The 19,647-nt window shown below is 35.3% G+C and overlaps 1 protein-coding gene across 1 annotated transcript in view; it reads left to right on the top strand.

Moving 5' to 3' along the window:
- Nucleotides 1-19,647, top strand: part of LOC150101600 (alkaline phosphatase, tissue-nonspecific isozyme-like) — a 130,043-nt gene that overhangs the window by 85,301 nt on the left and 25,095 nt on the right. The window contains exons 3-4 of the mRNA XM_090400853.1: nt 14,073-14,251; nt 17,624-17,831. Coding sequence (XP_090256979.1) covers nt 14,073-14,251; nt 17,624-17,831 — 387 coding nt within the window. The remainder of the gene's footprint in view (nt 1-14,072; nt 14,252-17,623; nt 17,832-19,647) is intronic.

A 19,647-nucleotide genomic window follows, 5' to 3' on the forward strand; every position in this document is an offset into this window, starting at 1 on the left:
CTCGGCGATTATTTACGTTCATCTTTTTTTTGACTGACTGAAACCAAGAAAATAGATAACGAGTTAATTTAATGGAGCATACAACATGTTTCTTCAAAACGACTTCTTCAGGTGTGAGAAAACTTAAAGCAAATGAAAAAAAACCATAATACCACTTGCCATTATAATAACAGACTTGTAAACTGAAGTTAGGTTTGAATTGTCGTTATAGTCCGTTCTGTAGTTCTATTGTTGTGCAAATGCGAGGCGTATGAGATCACGCGTACGCCAGTACCTAATGGCAGAACTATGCGAGTCAGGTAGACTATAACTAAGATTGCTGTTGATATGAGACGAGTCTAGGTCAATTTCTTTGGATTCAACTATGCGCCGTTGTACTTCATCGTGACAAATATAAACGTTTGATGTTGCGTTCCAATCTACTCCGTGTTGACGGCCTTCATCGTTTGTGTTCACTCTGAAAATAAGACGTGACTTGAGAGTGCTCTGATTCTGTTGTATGAAATGTCTCTCTGATGCTCCTCTAGCTGTAGGAGGATTGACTTCTCAGTCTGACCTTAGTTTTGGAAGAGTTGAAAAACACGCTTTTATATTAAATTTTTAAAAAATTCTTCCTAGTTTCCGGGAGAGCGAGCTGATGTACGGTAAAGAAATACAACCCTTGGGGTTGTTAGGGATCTCTGTGTTGCTTCGAGGGCGCTGGAATAGTTCCAATCTACTCCGCCAACACGGAGTAGATTGGAACGTAACATCAAACGCTTACATTTATCACGATGAAGTAGAACGGCGCAGAGTTGAATCCAAAGAAATTGTCCTAGACCCTTCTCACATCAACAGCAACCTCAGTTATAGTCTACCTGACTCGCATAGTTCTGCCATTAGATACTGGCGTACAAGTGAACTCACACGCTCGCATCTGAACAACAATAGAACTACAGAACGGACTAACGACAATTCAACTTTAGTTTGTTATTATAATGGCACAGTGTTTTTATGTGTTAAAGATACCAAGCAATTTTATAAGCTAGGTTTATAATCCTTTTTCCCAAGTAAGCAAACAGACAAGTAAGTCAAGTTTTGCACTACGTGCAGCCGCAAACTTGACTTACTTGTCTGTTTGCTTACTTGGGAAAAAGGATTAAAACCAAGTTTATATAAAATTACTTGGTATCTTTAATACATAATTTAACCAAGCTAAAAAAACTTTCTACAGTGTTTTTTTTTTTTTTTAAATTTTGCTTTTAAGTGTTTCTGATGTTTTTATATATATATATACAGTATATATATTTATATGGTCACTCATGGCTGGTAGGTTTCTCTCTTGAGGAATTTCTCCATTTTTTTTTGATGTTATCAGTCCATTTTAATCAAGGTCGTCCCCCCCTATAGCGGTATAGAGAATTCTCAAAAGTCTTCTGTAAGTTTTCATTTCAAAAGACAGAAGTCTCCTCTTATCTTCCCTCAATAAAGTCCAGGCCTCACAACCATACAAGAGGATACGGTTCACCAAAGTGTCAATTAGTCTTAGTCTGGTTGTGATTGCTATCTTGTTATCTCTTCACAATGGTTTTAACTTCTGTAGGGCCAAGGTTGCCTTAGCAATTCGGTATTTAATGTCGGTTTTTGAACGACCATCATGACTCAACGTGCTTCCTAGATAAGTGAACTTGTTTACATTCTTAATTTGTTTATTACCAATTTGTATCTTTAAGAGTTCAAAATCAATGTCTGATTTTTTGGTTATCGCTGTTTTTGTTTTTTGAAAGTTTATGTATAATGAATATTTTTTAATGTTCCGAAAACGCTGGTTATCTCTTGTAATTCTTCTTCACTTTCTGCCAGAAGATCGATATTGTCAGCAAAACGTAAGTTATTTATTCTTAGTCCGCCAACTACCATTCCAGATATTCCACCAACTACCATAGATGAAGCTATTCATATTCATGAATAGCTTCATCTATGGCATATTCCAGAAAACAATTAAAAAGAAGAGGAGGGAACAGGATTCATCCCTTTATTCCCCCCCCCTCCCGGTTCTGCTGTACTTTTTAATTTCAATTCTCATATCAGATGAGGAATAAAGAGATTTAATAATCCTAATGATTTTGTTGTCAATACCATAATGTTCTAAAATTTTCCATAATGCCTCGTGCCATATTGAGTCAAAAGCTTTTTGAAGGTCTAAGAAGTTGTAATAGATTATTTTGTTATGTTCTATGTATTTTTCGACTAGCTAGTATGTGTATTGTAAAAATATGGTCGATTGTACTTTTGGACTTCCGGAAACCTGCTTGTTCATCTGATATTCTGCTTTCTATTTTCTTTTCGATTCTTGACAATAATATTTTTAACAGGATTTTGCTCGGATGGCTAATAAGGCTTATGGTTCTATAGTTGCTACATTTATTGCGGTTTCCATTTTTAGGAATGGGTACAAGGACAGAAGGCCCAAGTCTCTGTGTTCCATACGTCCTGGAATAAATTTAGCAAGGTGTCTATGATGATGTCATCTCCTTCGCGTATCAGTTCCATCAATTCCCGGTGATTTTTCTATTTTTGAGGCGGTAACTGCTGCAATGACTTCTTCTTTTAATATCGGGTAATCTCCTTCCTCCGAACCTCCTGGCAAAATTTCGTCCAAAATATCGTCAGTCGGTTGGGGTTCCTTTTGAAAAAGCTTGGTTGCATAACATTTCCATCTATCAACTATTTTCTGGTTATCCGTGATAGGAATTCTACCTTCATCTTCTATACTGCAATTAATTGCAGTAAAAGGTTTGGTTAACTTATTAATAATTTGAAAAGCAGTTTTAGGATTATTTTTATTTAAGTCCTCTTCTATATTTTTGCATTCATCTAATATCCATAAGTTTCTACATGTTCGATTTCTTTTTTTTAATAATCTTGCAATATGTTATACTGTTCTCTATTATCACCGCTATTAATATGAGATTTCAAATTTCTTCTTTCGTCGCATAGGTCCAAAATAGTTTTGGTTATCCATGATTTATTGACTATGCTTATTTTTATATTTTGTTCTTTTAAAAACACAACTAAAGAAAATCTTATTATTTTCTGCACATGTATTCTTTGTGTGATTTTGTGCAAATTCCTCAATTGATTTGTACAAAGTACGTTACTAAAACATTATGCAATTCATTTAAGATGCAAATATTGGTGTGATATTAATATATTTAAAGTCTTAGCCCTTCATCCGTTAAAAACAAATGACATGGAAAAAAAATCCTTAAATTGTAAGAAATGTTATTTAACTAAAGATTTATTTGCGAGATAGAAAGAAAAGCCTTGAACAATAATCCCTTACATAAATTTCCATTAAGGTTTTTAATTTCATCGCGTCGTAGAATTTAGCGAAATCATAGCCTCTGTTAAATTTATTACATAATGCAAACACATTAAGCAGAACAGATGTTAAGCTTTTTTTTTTAATTCTCGCTTCCCTCTATCAGAAATCCAACTATCTTCCATCAAGTTACCTAGCACAGATGCAACAATAGAAAACTACTTGTATTAAGACGTGAAAATAAAAATGAAATGCTTTCCAGACAACAATGAGTTTTAGCCACGAGACAAACTAATGCAAATTTGAAACTTCCAAACTAATAGAATTATCGTCTGCAAATAGCAGAGCCAAGTCAGGCAACGAATGCATTCTCATGTGGCTGCAGAAAATCCGGCTGCAGGAGAAGTAAGAGAACAACTTGTGTGCTATCGCGGAGGAATTTTATTAGTGCTGGGCTAAGTGCAAATACCTGCGTTATAATTAGTGCCCGACTCTTTCCGTGTCTCTGGATTAGTTGTTCCTGGCTGATAATGGAGTGTTACGATGGCTTTCAGGAATTTTAAGTGAAAAGGGAGGTTAATTAGCACGTGAATCTAGTATCTGTTTGGAGATGCTCCAAGTCTCATTCCCATGGCTATTATTCTCGAATCAACACCCAACCGTGGCGGATTCCAAGGGGGGAGTATTTTTGGAGTGTGGATGGTGGGAGGGGGAACTTTCGCTTGTCATTCCTGTGGAGTGTTAGCTGTATCTGGCCCCTTGACCCATTCATCAAGGAAATTGGTGTCATCAAGGGAGCCTTTTGGCCCCTGACTTCCACCGAGTTTAATGTGATTAATAAACTGCCCCGTTTATCGCATTTCACAACATGTTGTCGTAAACATTTTAATGTGTTCACCCTTCCCCCCATCTTCTTTAAGACTTGTAGAATTCGCAAGGGTGTTCTTCCTCCCCCCTTGGGATTTGCTATCTCGGATAGGGCAGGAGTTAGTTTACGAGGTACAAGTGCTGTTACTTGGTTTCCTTTTGTATGCATAATTAATAGAACTTTGGACGTTTTTCTTTTAAACTATTAATAATAGTAATGAAGATGGTACAAGGTCATAACCTTTAACATTTGCGTGCGCATGAGAATCCTTTTTATTGACTTCGAGTTTAATAAGGCAGAAGTCCAACCAGTGCATTTCTGGGTAACCAACACAACACTTTTAACTTAATAACGAAGTTGGTGTGAGGCAAAGGTAGTTAGCAAATGCTCGAGTCAAAAGGTTAAACGTGACAATTTGAGCTGTGTAAAGTAGAATGAGATTAAATGTACCTGGCCAGGTGTTGAATTTAGTTCTTACTTGGATGCAGTTTTCTGAACAAAGAGCCATCTTGTGACTGGAAACTTAATAAAAGCTAAATGTGGCTTCGTCTTAAATGCGCTTGTATGTAGTTTAAATGAAATTTTAAATCCAAACCAGCAGAGAGAGAGAGAGAGAGAAAATATAAGTAAAGTTCAAAGTAATGAGATATCGCACACAAGAGATATCTTTCTGAAAATGGGAACTTCCAGAGATGGTTTCTTGTAAAGAATACTTTGCAAGATTGAAAAGTGATTTATAATATTCTAAAATTAAAATTGTTATTCATTAAGGAAAGAAACAAGAACTTCATCCATGATCTAGAAAGAATAATTCCACTTCCAGGAATTTTTACTTCCAAAAAAGACAAACCAGCCGGAGGATACACATAAGTAACAAACACAGTTATGTGTATTTCAGTTAACAGACATTGAAATTATGAATATTGATAACATTTGTTGACCTGTGAGCGAATATCATTATGAATGTAATTTGTAATTAATGTCATCTATTACATAAAGCATTCATCATTTGCACCAAACATTGTCTTTATGGGTGAATAGGAAGTCTTTGTCAACAGTCGCAGATGTGGACGAACGAAGCCGGAAATAGCTTGATAGCGCTCTATCAAGGCGAATCCTTGAAGATTAGTACAGTGGAGGCACTGGATGACAGCACATGGCTGTGTATTCTGCATCAATTCCTCTCTTAGAGCGATTGATATTTCCGAAGTGTAAATATTGTTGGCAGAAGTTCAAACGGAAGTCTCACGGCCGGTGAATGTTTCCTATGAGACACTCGCTTGACCCATTAAGCACTAGGCAATTGTGTTCAGTGTAAGTCATGACGTAATTGATTCTATTATGAATTATTCATCCTATTAACAAATATAGTAAACTTCACATACAAAGAATGTATCATCTCGTTTTCCAGTCTTGCATTTTCTTTCATTATGTGGGATATTCAGTTATTTTAAAGTATTCCAATGTTATAATTACTCAAAAATCTACACGTCCTACAAATTATTAAAAAAAAGAGTCTGCATTGGTATTTTTTTTATTTGTGATCACATGTGCTTTTCATGTTTATTATCCACTTGCTAATGCTTTACCTAAAAGACTAACCACCTCCCTCCCATTCTTAATGCATGCTTCTTTCAGTCTCAACTAAAGACCAAAGGGGGGGGAAAAAGTCTTAAACTCTCAATACTTAATGTATCATCCATTAAAATCTCCCCGCGGCACCTCTTAGCACGTAATTTGTTTCATCCCCAGTTACCTTCTTTCTGTCTTAGATCCTGATTGTATGTAAGAAATCACCCGTGTCTGGAAGACGACAATGAAATTCCCCATAGTATACATTTATGTTTTTTTTTTTAATTAGGAAATGAACACAGCGCCACCTATTAACGAACCAAGTAAACATACTTGGAGAAACTAATTCAAAGACTATTCATGTTAAAAGGTAATATGACTACGTATTTGAAACTGGAAAGAGAAATTTTCGTGATTTTCTTAGCCATTTTTAGTTTAGTTGTGTGTATCGAATTCTTGTCTTGTTATGCAACAGTGTCTCTCTTTCCAAAATCATTCCAAGGTAGAGAGAGAGAGAGAGAGAGAGAGAGAGAGAGAGAGAGAGAGAGCATTATTAGAATCTCCTATCGATTGAATGAAGATCCGGAACAAATATAAATGGCTTATACTAACCAAGTGAATTGTATGTCAGCATGAGATTGCATTGAATGCGAATCTCTATCCATCTTTGTCGTTCTGTTCGCCTTCGAGATGCTACGATAGTTAAAGGGGAGGTTGGGAAAGATCTCTATAGTCCCTTCTAACCGTTTGATGACTGCTATTTGAGCCAACATAGTTTCATGAATATCCGTAATGGCCACGATGATGATTCCCACTTTATTTCCTGTGATTTGTTCTTCTCAACTGCATTCTAGAAAGCTTTAGCATACATTTTAGAAGCCTTTTTGGGCTGCTTTCCACTTAGATTTACAAGTAAGCCTTCCCGTGGTACGTGTAATGGGGAATATAATCTATAATTTAAATTCACTACGTTACGATCTTCTTTGGGGGAAACTACGTTAAACCCGAATATCAGATGTTGCATTAAAATTCAAATATCTGCAGAGAATTCCCTTGGGGAAGTTTAAAATTCCAGTTGTATTTCAATTTCCCGACTAACTTGTGGAAAGCAACTATCAACATTCGCTAGATTGATTGTCTCCACTTGTGGAATTACTATAAAGTGCAATCAGCAATAAATATCTTTAATTGGATAATCACTGAAAGAAAAAAAAAACATGATTGTCAATCCTGGTATCTTGTCAGTTTTTATTGTGACGTCACTTAACAATGGTGAAAACAGTTACGTGATTTTTGTGTAAACCTCATAACAATATTAGAATGTAACAATGACAAGTTGTGACCATACAACAAATAGTTTGTCGCACTCGAGTTCAAATTACAATAAAGTGTAGATTTGATTGTAATGTTAAGAATACGGAATTGCTCTGTTTATACAGAAAATAAAATAAAAAACTTCAGCATTTCAAGAATGGATCTTATTTGAGGTTAATCAGCTCCCCCCCCCTACATGATTAAATAATCATTGCGGTAGGGATTTGTTTATATTTTTCTGTTAAATTATAAACCAAGTTTATTTTCTCGTTATGAAATAGAGTTGCATAAATATCATTTCGGTTTTAAAACATGTTAATAAATTTAATTTTATAAAATATTTTTAATGTTTTTATAATTTGCGATTATTCACTTCCTCATTCGTAGGGTGCGTTTGCAGACACTGATAACTACAATTGAATTATTGTTCCAGTTTTCGCACATTTTTTCATTGTTACTATAATAATAATAACAACAACAAAAAACGAAAGAATTCATTTGTTGTCAATTAATCAAGTATTACTTTTTATTATGCCGATATAACGCGATATATCAACAAGCACTCACCGATAACTGATTAGAATTGATTCAGAAAATGTCGGATTGTAATTTTGCTAACACTCAGGAAATATTTAGCTAGCAGTAATATGGAAAAACGTCTTCGTTTCTCTCTCATTTATATGCATATAAAAATGAAGAAATGATAAACCAATTTAGAGGAGGAGCACCTGTGGTTGTTGAGACGGAATACGTATAAACATGTGTGTGTGTGTGTGTGTGTGTGTGAGAGAGAGAGAGAGAGAGAGAGAGAGAGAATCGATTAGATGAACTGTCTTCTTCAGAGCAGCATCAAGAATTTTTTGAGATGTTTTTGGTGAACCACCTAAAAAGGAGAACAGTATTCTAAAGATGGAGGGATTTAGGATTTCTACAGAGTTATTAGCTTCAAAGATAAAAATAAATATTCTGAATGGAAGCGATACAAACTTTTGTGGATGTAGTGCACTTTTTGTCCGGAAAGGCTAGAGGCATGTCAGCACACGAAACAGAATCTGATCTTGTCTAGAGATCTGAACATTAAGTGTTAGAAAAGGGGAGTTGAAAGAAAGATTTATTTATTAGCGTATGATAATGATACAATGTCCGTGAGGCGCATACATACGGGTAGGTAGCACCATCTTATGAAAAGAATATAATGCTTTTCATAATATAAATGATGTGTTTATCCTGACCGGTTTGTCCAGTTGCAAGACGAAAAACCCGAGTTTCCACAGGAACCTCCCCCCCCCCCTTCATATGAGACCGATTAATTCACTTTCAGCTGAAAAGCCCTGATCCTTCGCATCCTAGATCGGATTCGAACGGACCGAACTACGGAGCCCCTCAATAGTATTCCAAGTGATTCATTGTCCTCGCCCTATTGAAGAAAGGCATGGAGATCAGTATTGGAGGCATTAAGTATGGAAAATATGGAAGCATGAAGCGACTGTGCACCGTAAGGGTCAAATGAAGAAGAGTGGAGTTTACGTTTATCATCAAAACTGTAGATGGAGTTTGAGATTATTTGCGAGAAGGTCATATATATAGGAGAAAGAGGCATGGACGATAGGATATTGCTACATCGCTGTAGTTGAGAAATCTGAAAAGAAAAAGACATTTACCATGCCATCTGTTGATCAAGAAGATAGAAACCTGGATACTCTATTACAGATGGTGGATTAGAAGATGGATCATATAACCGCAGTTTGCTGAACAGAATCCCAATGCCTCATCCAGAAAAAAAGCAAATCTAGTTGAGCAGTTGTGGGATAAATTGGAAAGTTAGCGCCTTTTTTCATTAGCATCATTGCAAAATGTCCAAAACGTTTTTTTGGTATGTGTGATTTATTGAGAGAATTAATACTTTCTATGTATTTTAAGTGCTGAATTGGACCCTCGATATTTTTTCCCACTATGAATATTAGAAATTATCTGGATGCCTGTACGAATTACAATTAGACAGACATGCATTTAATGTATATCAGTTTAAAACCTCATTTGTACTATTTAATTTATGATGGTAATTTTTGTAAATATAAAAACTTTGCACATTTTTATATACAAAAGACTATTGTTTGAGTGAAGTGACATTTTCAGATGTTTTTTTTTTATTTTTATCACGTGCCATAATGGCAGTAAGAACACATCTCAGTCCAACATTGTACGTTCCATAAAGAGGAATGGATATTTGTTCCAATGGTCCGATTCTTTGTTTCCTCCTCACCATAACGAATCGCATCGATTTATTCTCGACTGGCTTACTGCTCAGCCACCCTCGGAGATTTTCAGCATAAACATAATGTGAGAGATCCGATCATATTTATTTCCTGGTCGGATTGTCTGTTTAGCGAAAGAAATAAAAACCTTTTCACCTCAATATGAGATCAGCTAACTGGCCTTAAACTGAAAAGACCCTCATTAAAAGTTATTTGAGCCTTAGACAGGATTTGTAGCAAGTTTTAACCCGACTGAGCTAGGTAGGTTCTCGCTTTTATCTTGAGATTTACTTTTATATCCAAAACTGCATTTCACATGTTGTTTTGAGATTATCATTAAATGCGTTTTTCCTTTATGATTAGAAGATGATTTTATCCGAGACAGTACGTGGAATATTTTCCATGCTACAAAGGAAAATATAAAATTCATGCAGTGGTAGAAAAATTGATTTTATCCGCAAAGTGGCGCTGCATTTGCGATTTAAGTAAAATGACCAATTCGTTGGACTTCAAATTCTATGAACGAAATATCTTCATGTTGAGGAGAGATCTAAATTGATCTAAACACTACATTAGGTGTCATCACATCAATGAATTGCGATATTAAGCGAACCTGGCAGGAGTTTGAATAGAGACTTGGATATTTGTTTGTATTAATAGAGTAGCGCTTATGGTGACGTAAGTGGAATTAAAAATAGGTTACTAGTCCCTTTTACATGAGGTTTTCTGTTTCCAGAAAATGAAATAATTAAAATATTGACATGGATTATCACGTCCTTCCAAATAAAATAAAACATAAATAAAAAAGGCAATATCTTCATGACTGCACTTCCTAATAAACTACACGAAACTTTTAATGGATTATTTTTTTTTTTGAAGATGCTCGAAAAAATTATTTCTTCAGTGGATTTAGTTGCTATGATGCAAATATTCCAGCTTGTAATTTTCACCAGCATCTCTTTCCACTTTTCGTCATTCGCGATCTACGTACAAGCCCGTACAATGGGCCGAAACCCACCATTCCTTCAATCAAGGGATCGTCTTAACACCAATCGCCTCTAGCAATGTATAAATATCCTCTCGCCTAGCAACATCTTCCTACACAGCAATCTCGCCTCTCTTTTCTTCATTACGAAATTCTGGCAAGGTGAGGGGGGATATTGTGGTTTCTTCTTCAGTTTCTTCTGCCCCTCCCCCATTTCCTTTTGAGTTTCTAGGAAGAAATTCATTCTCTCTTAAGATCTCTTCTCGCTTCAAGCAGAAACATCTTCCGCTCGAACAACGAGAATCAACATTTTAATAACTGCGGTCAAATATGACAATATCTTTCAACTGCGGTTTCCATGACAACCGTGCATCAGTAACTTTAATGGAGAAAACTACGACCAAACCGCCTTTGACAATTTATCATCTCTGATTCCTGTTGAAGTGGGGAGGGATGGATGTTTTAGTAACGGCTTTACGGCTCGTACTTGGTCAGCTCTTTTTTTTTTTTGTTTTGTTTTGTTTTGTGCACACAGACTACGAATCTATGTTTAAACACGTAGCCAAAGTTTAATTTTCGAAATAAATTTGATAAATAGCATTGGTGGTTTTTCATTTATATCCAATCATAAGAAGATTTAAAGGCGCTTATAATAAATATAATTATTGTATAGCGAAAAATAAATATTAGTGAATTTTTAGTGTTAAGTGACACTAACTTTTTATTTTCATTTTTATTTTATTTTTCAATATTTATATATATATATATTTTTTCTTTAATTTTAATAATAGTTTAAAATAAAATATAATTTAGAAAAATCATTAAATTTTAATAATATAAATAGATCAACTAAAATACACCAAAAATTTCATTGAATAGTTTAAATACAATGATTGCTTTCTGTTTGTGCTTTTATAGTGATAGAAAGTTGTGAAAAACACGAAAAAATTATTACGTGAATGCAGATAGATGTTTATTCTCCATCTAGTTCGAAATATCTTCCAGTCTTCCTTGCAAATATTGCTGTTTACTCTAACGAAAAACATTCGATCCATTTTTCTAATTTTTTTTTTTTTATAAACTCAGAAATACGATAATTTGAAAGAAATCGCAGTGAAAATCCTTTCTACCAAAAAAAGTACTTTTTCAGTCGTCATTCCGAAGAAGAAGAATTTTAAGGGTAAACTAACCCTCGTCAACCATGCAGAGCACTGAGGCCTAAACCGATAACACTTGTCCATTTTTCTGCAACCAACTAAACTACCGTCGTCCGATTGCTTACTTGCGTTTCCGCCACCCCGCTGGCCTCCCATTGTCGCGTTCCAAGTTTTTTTCTTTCTTTCTTTCTTTCAGTGTGAAACACTGAGCGATGAACAGGTTGATGGAAGGCCTTATCTCTTCCACAAACATAGATAGCAAGGGAGTTCTCATGACTTAACAACACAAGAAAGCCTTTAGATTCTCGGGGAGATAGAAATGGTAGACTGCGTAGCCATCTATTATTTCGACCAGGTTTTTTTTTTCTATCGGAATTAATTCGTATCAATACCATCCAAAAGTGCTAAAGAATTTAATAGAATTCATAAATCAAAAACGAACTCTGTTGTCCAAATTAAATCAGTTGCATAACTCAAATCCATTTTCATTTGCATAAATCAAAGCCAGCTCCTACGCATAAATCAAAACCAGATCAGTTTTGAAAAACTTATGACCACAATCAATAGCATAAATCAGAACGAAATTAATAAGTCTGTCATCAATATAGGATCTGTTTCACGACTTAAATCAAACGCAATCCGAAGTCTTTAAATCCATTGTGATATTCCAGACAGTCAAACAAGATGCATTCCTCAAAATGTGGAGAAAGGATGCGGATGTTTGAAGAAAGGAAATAAGAACATCAGCGTTCACTTTATTTGTTTAGCGTCTCACTCGGTTCTATTTTTCTCCTCTTAGAAACCATCGTTGCTTGCTTTCCCAACAGAGATTTGTAGGTACTCTTCGAGTCCATTACAGGAACAAATGTCGTAGGGATCTACCGTTTTTTTCGTCTTCTACGATCCTCGAAAAACGTGGTCATAATCCTCGTATATTAGAAACAGCTGAGTGCCGGAGTTATTTCCGTCCTTTTTTTTTTTTTTCTTTCGGAACAGTGGAATTTCGCTTAGCGAAGCAAACTGGCGACTTGAAACGAAATAAAGTCAATCTCCCAACATATCAGAAATAAGACGCAAGGAATTAGATTAGGAAAATGTCGACCTTCAGCTGTAATATTTCCTTGCAATAAGCACACAATATGAGTTCTGTTCAAGTCAATCGTCTACCAGGTTTTACTAGGAAGGCATTTAGTTAAGCGATAAAATCGTAAACAAGTGTTGCCCAGATATTGAATGTTACGTTATATAATTCATCGCAGAAACTATTGATGGTATCAACATTTTTAGCGTATTGTGACGTCACTGTTGAGACAGATTGGGATTCAATAATATTGTAAAGGGAACAGACGTATGCAAAATAACAGGATACGGAACGTGGTGTTAGATGTAGTTTAAGGGTACAAAATCTCTCGATTTATGTTTGCATTTATGAAACCGCTCATTAAAAATTCCTTGTAAATAAATGAGTCTAAATTTATCTCCTCTGTTGCCAGTGTTTATTGTCTCGTGCGTTCGAAGGGCAAACATGTCAGTTTCGTTTGCTGATTGCACTGATAGTGATAGCCAACAGATGTTTATAGAAAATGTTTGTGATTTCTTGACCCCATTTAACAGATGGGAACCATTGGAACAATCCAAGAAGATAATGTACATCTTTCTTGACCACTCTAAAATCCACATAATTATCCCTAGTCATTCTCGCCTTGTCGATACACTAAAATAATAGAATTTTTAGAGTATAAATGGAAAGGCTAAAAAAAGGCGATAATCGCATGAGACAGTGGCTGAATTATAGGATGAGAGAAATTACCAAAATGCTTATCTTAGATTGCGTTAAGAGGTTTTTCAACCAAAGGGCGTGATTGCTACCGACTATGCTACGGAGATACTTTGTGTGTGTGTGTGTGTGTGTGTGTGTGTGTGTGTGTGTGCGCGCTCGCGCGCGCGCTTATTTATAACGAATTACAATAAAACGATGCATTATCTTGCATTTATGATTAGCAGCGTGTAGGCGAGGTTCAGACCCATCAACTAATTTTTGGGCATCTTCGGAGCGAATTATAAATGCATTTGGGAAGTTTTCTTTCGGCTAACTATGTTTACTCCCCCCCCCCCTTCCCCTCTCGTTCATTTACCGAAAGTTTTAAGAAAACGCATCTTCTAGCTCGTGCGAGGAGTATTTGCTGAACACTTTTTCTCGAGTCGCTGCGTCTGACCGTGCACTGATTTATGGCGCCATTGTGATTAACCAATTTTCCACCTGGTGACTGCTTGGCCTGGCACATTGTCGAAAGGAGTGTGTGTGTGTGTGTGTGTGTGCGCGCGTGCCCATGCACGAAGGTCTCCGACTTCCATTGAAGCACATGCAGATGACATTTAACACAATTTATTTGTGAACTGCTTCCATAATGGATCACAAAAGGGCTTCGAAAAAGTTTTTGATTAAAATGGAAGGTGGGAAGTTTCTCACAAGATAGATAGAGAGAGAGAGAGAGAGAGAAAGAGAGAATTATTTCCATTTGTGTTTCGTATAATTTGGGCACTTTCAAATTAACATTGCAGTAATTCCATTATTTTTATATGGCTATAGATGACGTGTGTTGTGACGTCATTGCAGGCAAATCCACCGGACTTGTCACTACGACTAGGGTCACTCATGCCACCCCTGCTGCCATGTACGGTCATTCAGCCAATCGTTACTGGGAGAGCGATGACAAGATGGCTGAAGATGCTAAAAATACTTGTAAGGATATTGCTCGTCAGCTTGTAGAAGATGATCCTGGAAGAAATATCAACGTAAGTACTGGATTTCTTTAAATGTCTTGTAGATCAGAAAGGATGAAAAATATCCGGATAGAATTTTTTATAAGAAATTTAAAGTGAGCCCTTGCATTGTTGAATGCATCGATGGTAGGTAGATTTGAAACTTATTTCTCCTTCAGAATACTTTTTCTATTTGGGGAAAAAAGAAGGATTAGCAAGAGATTGGCCTTGTGGGAGAAATTTATGATCAAAGGTAACAAATCAGAATCAGCTTGATATTAGATTGGACTTTTTGTTTTGTCTAATGTCTTCGATCTCGACATTCTATCCGAATATTTCTAACAGTTCATACTTTTCTTTGGCCGTCTTTATAAATTTTGCTAACCCAAAATATGCACTTCAATAATGCTACTGAAATAAAAAAAAAAAATGTTTGCATTTGACATCGGCTCACTCTCGATTGAGTCAAGCTGTTACATGTTACCGGTAGGGGGCGTAAGGAAGCTCAAAATATCCTACTAGGTTATTGTTCAATACTGTTAGGTTTTCTTGCAAAAAATGTTTTCTATCCTGGTTCTATAAGACCTGTTTCTTATAAATATTAATAGCAAATCAAATAAAGGTGAGTAGTAATCCATTCTGGAATATCCTTCTTCTGTGATTTTATTCCATCATATTTATCTTCAAAACCTCTCTTATGTAAAGAAAAGTGAGCCAAAGTAGTACTAAAAGGCAGTTTGCTGCAAATCAACGGCTATTTTGCTGTTGTTATTTTTTTTTATTAGTAATGTTGTTTCTTCTGTTATGGTATTTCAGAGGAATTTGTAGATTCTCTTGGAAATTGTAGCCAATTGCCCGCTTTCAAAAGACTTGGGTCAATTTATTCACATGAGATCATTCTGGTTCATAGTCTTTTTAAATGTTTGAACAATAGAAACCTCAGGTATTGGGAAAGTAGATTATCTTGCTCTGAGGATTGGGTGTTAGTCATTGACTAATCCAATGTTTATTTCGATATCAAAAAACAAAGAGTTGAATACTACAAGGTTATATCTTCCAGACATTGAGAAGGGTTGGAGTTAATAACCGACGTTAGAATAGGTCGAAATTTGGCCCCATTGATTTTTGAAATGAGAGTAGTTGATTCACTATTTATAATGTTCACGTGCTAGATTAGTATTCTTTTTAAATATTCTTCATTTAAAGAAAGTACTCGTCTAGAATAGAATATTACTATGATCAATATTGTAGTCAGTTTTCATTTTCCTTAGTTGTTACGTAATAACTGTTAGCATTGTTGTCAATATTGTTGCGTAGGATGTTATAATTAATAATGTTGCCATGGAACTATATGGTTCAACGTTGTTATTAATAACATAAAAGAAATCTGTTAATGTAAACTACATTAAATATAAATGTGAATACAAAGAGATGGTTATATACGAAGTAGTAAACATGAACAAATCTTTGCTTTTAGTTGTTACTTTTTTTTGTTTTTATGCATATTTCATTTGTTTACGTGCTCATTTCCTGTCTTTATTTTTGGAAGAACGTATTCTCTCTCTCTTAAAGAAGAAGAGAGGCAAGGATGAAGCAGTACGTAGTGAAACCCATGCCGAAAACTGTCAGCAAGCTTCCATATCCTAAAGGCACGCGATGACGCAAGAAAAAAAAAGCTATGACATTAAAGAAGATTAAAGAAACAAAAAACATATGTTAACTGTAGAAAAGTTTTGGAATGCTTTTAAAATTCTCTCAGGACTTACTAAATGATAGAAAAGTAATGGTTTTCAGAACACGATCGCATTTGCAGATCGAAAAACCGATACGAGGAAAGAGGATGAAAAGGAGAAGATTGGGGGGAGGGATGGGGGAAGGAAGATGATGGAGGTTATTGAGAGTTTCCACCGTTGCTAGCCAACGAGCACAGATGGAGAAAGGAGGGGCTGACTGGAATATAAATTGAATTGCAAATATGCAATGACTGTAAGAGAGTGTGGGATCGGAATCTTAACTCCGCCTGCTGAAACCATTTCGTTCGATTGTTTAGGGACTGCATGTACGTAACAGAAACAATGGCTAACACACACACACACACACATTGTTTACGAAGGTGTGACGATATTGCACGAGCTTCGCGTAGACGAGTCCAAGCTATGTTTGCCCAGATGTCGGCCCCTTAGAAACAATGTCTGAATGCCTCTCTAAACCGACTTGGAATTAATTAAGAAAGTAAACAAGAAGCGGATAATGAAAAGAATAGTAAAGCCTTCCTGGGATTGCGTGTGTGTGTGTGTCTCTTGTATCTGCTAAAGCAAATATACGAGAAATCTAACATTTCCTTGCTTTGTATTCGATTTTCTGCTCAACTTTCATTTATGTTTTCTGATTAGACTATTATAAAGTCACCCTTGGTTAACAAGTTAGTAGACAAACTAGCCTTGGAACCAGTGGGCGGTAATCACAACTTTGGTGAGTAGGTAGTAGGTGTGATATATCGTGGGGACTTTAAATTACACATCACCTTAATGAAAGGGTATTTTCTTTGTTTTGGTGCATTTTTTTTTATTATTTACCATCTGATAACTAATGTATGGATGTCTATATCTAGTCTGCATGTATATGTACATCAATGCGAAATCTCTGTCAGCCTCTCTAGGAATGAACTTCACTGATTATGGCATGACTATAGGCGGTAGTGCCAAGCACGTTTATTTCGTAATACTCAAGAGACTGCTGTCGACATGCACACAGCCTTAAATTATTCCATAAGTTTAGATTCGGGATTCTCGTTAGCTGTAGACTAGCAGAAGACATTTCATTGCACTCTTTTTTCTCCCCTGAAGACGCTGCAATTTGCATCGTAATGAGGACAGCATAGCCTAGTCTCCAGAAACTCTTCCGAAAGATGAAGATATTTAGGTTCTTAAGTATTATAAGATGAGTTTATGGACTTTGGATTCTTAAGATGCGACATGTTGTAATAAGGGGTGAATTTACAACGTATGAAACATACTAAGAAAGAAAAACCACAGGTGAAGATGGAAGAAAAGAAAAGAAATGAGAGAAAGAGAGAGAGAGAAATTTAGTACAAAAATGGATCAGATATCACGGGTTTTATATCGATTTTCTGTAAATATCTCGAGAGATTTTATAATATTTTCAAACTGGTTTGTTTATTTTGCGGGCGGTAAAATACAATTATCCCGTGGAGGGAGGACCTGTGATCTCCCTATTGAAAATAGCAAAATCAGTTCAAAAAGGATATTTGTGTCATCCAATTAGATGTTAACCCCCCCCCCCTTTTTTTTAAATGCGTCACAGAGTAATTCTTAAAGAAAGACAGAATGAAAATGATACACAATAGAGTTAACTGCAATTTTTGTTTCTTAAATCTTCTTTTAGGTCATTCTAGGTGGAGGAAGGCGCCACTTTCTACCTCGGAATGAAAGAGATCTTAAGAAACAGGCAGACATGGGTCGCAGAGAAGATGGCCGCAATCTGATTGATGAATGGCAAAAGGATAAAAAAGCGCGTGACCTCTCGTACCAATATGTGTCTAGGAAAGAAGAATTCGAGCGCATTGACCCCTCCAAAACGGACTATCTCTTAGGTGAGATTTATACAATGCAAAAAAAAAAAAAAAAAAAAAAATTATTCCCCAACTTCCAAATTTATATTTTGAATTTAAAATTAAAAAAAAATCGGGGAAAAAAATAAGGACATTTGATATAATTTTAACATATGAATTACCAAACCTCTTTTTCAATTCAGAGAAAATTAAGCTTGAATTCCGTTCCCGAATCTATGTGAAGTAATTTCCTACAGGCGTCACTACCATCGCAATTTCTGTAAAAATATGCTTACAATCCTAAGCGATTTTTTTCTTTTGGAAAACAAAAGATATTTTCTTTTCCTATTCCACTGGAGGATGTGAGAATTATCTCGCTTTCTTTTACGGCCTCCAAGAAACAACTTTTTGCCCAAGCAATCAAGAAACTGTGGTTACTTTTCTTCTTTAAGATTTCTCTTTTGATAAAATTGCATCATTCAGACTTGCAACTTCCAATTCTATCTTATTCCCCCCCCCTTTCTGTTTGCGAGGCGAAGTAATACACATCTCCTCATCTTCTTTAAATATTTACACTCAATTTTGCCGTACAAATGCTATGTCACTGCTTCTGTTCAAGTCCTTGTTGGAGGTGATTGTTGCGTCACCTAGAACATGAGAATGATGAGTGTGTCACGAGCGGTGTTAGTTTTGGAATACAAATGACATTGTTGTTCTTCTTGCATATAATTCCGCTTCGATATACTACAACAACCAACACCTAAACTAACCTCCAACAACAATGAACAGCCTTCAACCGGGCCACTGTTCTGGTCGAATGCATCCAAGTTGATAACAATTACATTGTTTTCAAAGAGGGCTTGTAACGGAACTTCCAAAGCAAATTCAATTAAGTTTAAAGAGGTAGAAATATCTCACGTTGACACCGGTTTAAAAGGTAATGACTTGCTGTAAACTTTATAGTATCAATTCCGATCCGAATTTACATTTAACAGAATTATGTGTACACTGCCATGTAAAAATATTGGAGCATCCATTATAACCTTTCTAAAGATTTTTGGGAAATTTAGCAGGAGGTTATATTTTACAAAAAAATGTGTGTCATGATTGAGTCAGAACACTTGAAAATAACTTGAAGTTGATGGTAAATAGCCTGCGCCCAAATTTGTATTGTTTGCATATACAAAAATAAAAGATAAATAAAAATATTGAATATAATTTATTTTAAAGTATAATATACTTTAAAAATATCTTGAAAAATATTTTAGATTCTTTAAAATTCCTACTTTAATAAAAATTTATTATCCTACCATTTTTTGTTTGTATATGAAAAATACGATCTAAGCCACGGAGATAGTTTTGCACTATTTGCATTTTGTTAATGATGCAACGCACGAGGAAATATTGATCTGGGTTATTTTTCATTAAATGATGTATATTGGTCTTAAAAATGATGTAGAAACGAACGTGGGAAGCGGTTACTATATGTAAGGAGACACACACTTCATAGCTAATGATCTCTCGCATTATAGGATGTAACAAACTTGTAGTAAGTGATTGCTTGGATTACAGAGCCAATTTTGTATTATTTACATATTCTAAAATAAGATATCGGAAAAAATAGAAAGAAATATTATTTCGTTTCAAATATAATGTACTGTAAAAATTAGGAAAACAATGCTGCTGTTTTTCAATTTAGAGTTTAGAAAAACACAATTTATTAAACCACCTTTTTTCTGTCTGTATATGAAACGTATGATTAACGCCACATAGAATGAAAGTCAGGATTCCAAATAGATTCCACTAAACAGATTTCAAATGTTTTTGAAAAAAAATCATAAAAAATAAATATAAATAA

This window comes from Typopeltis vanoorti, chromosome 11 (genome assembly GCF_054136105.1).
Source record: "Typopeltis vanoorti isolate ZY-2024b chromosome 11, IOZ_Tvanoo_1.0, whole genome shotgun sequence".
Classification (NCBI taxonomy): domain Eukaryota; kingdom Metazoa; phylum Arthropoda; class Arachnida; order Uropygi; family Thelyphonidae; genus Typopeltis; species Typopeltis vanoorti.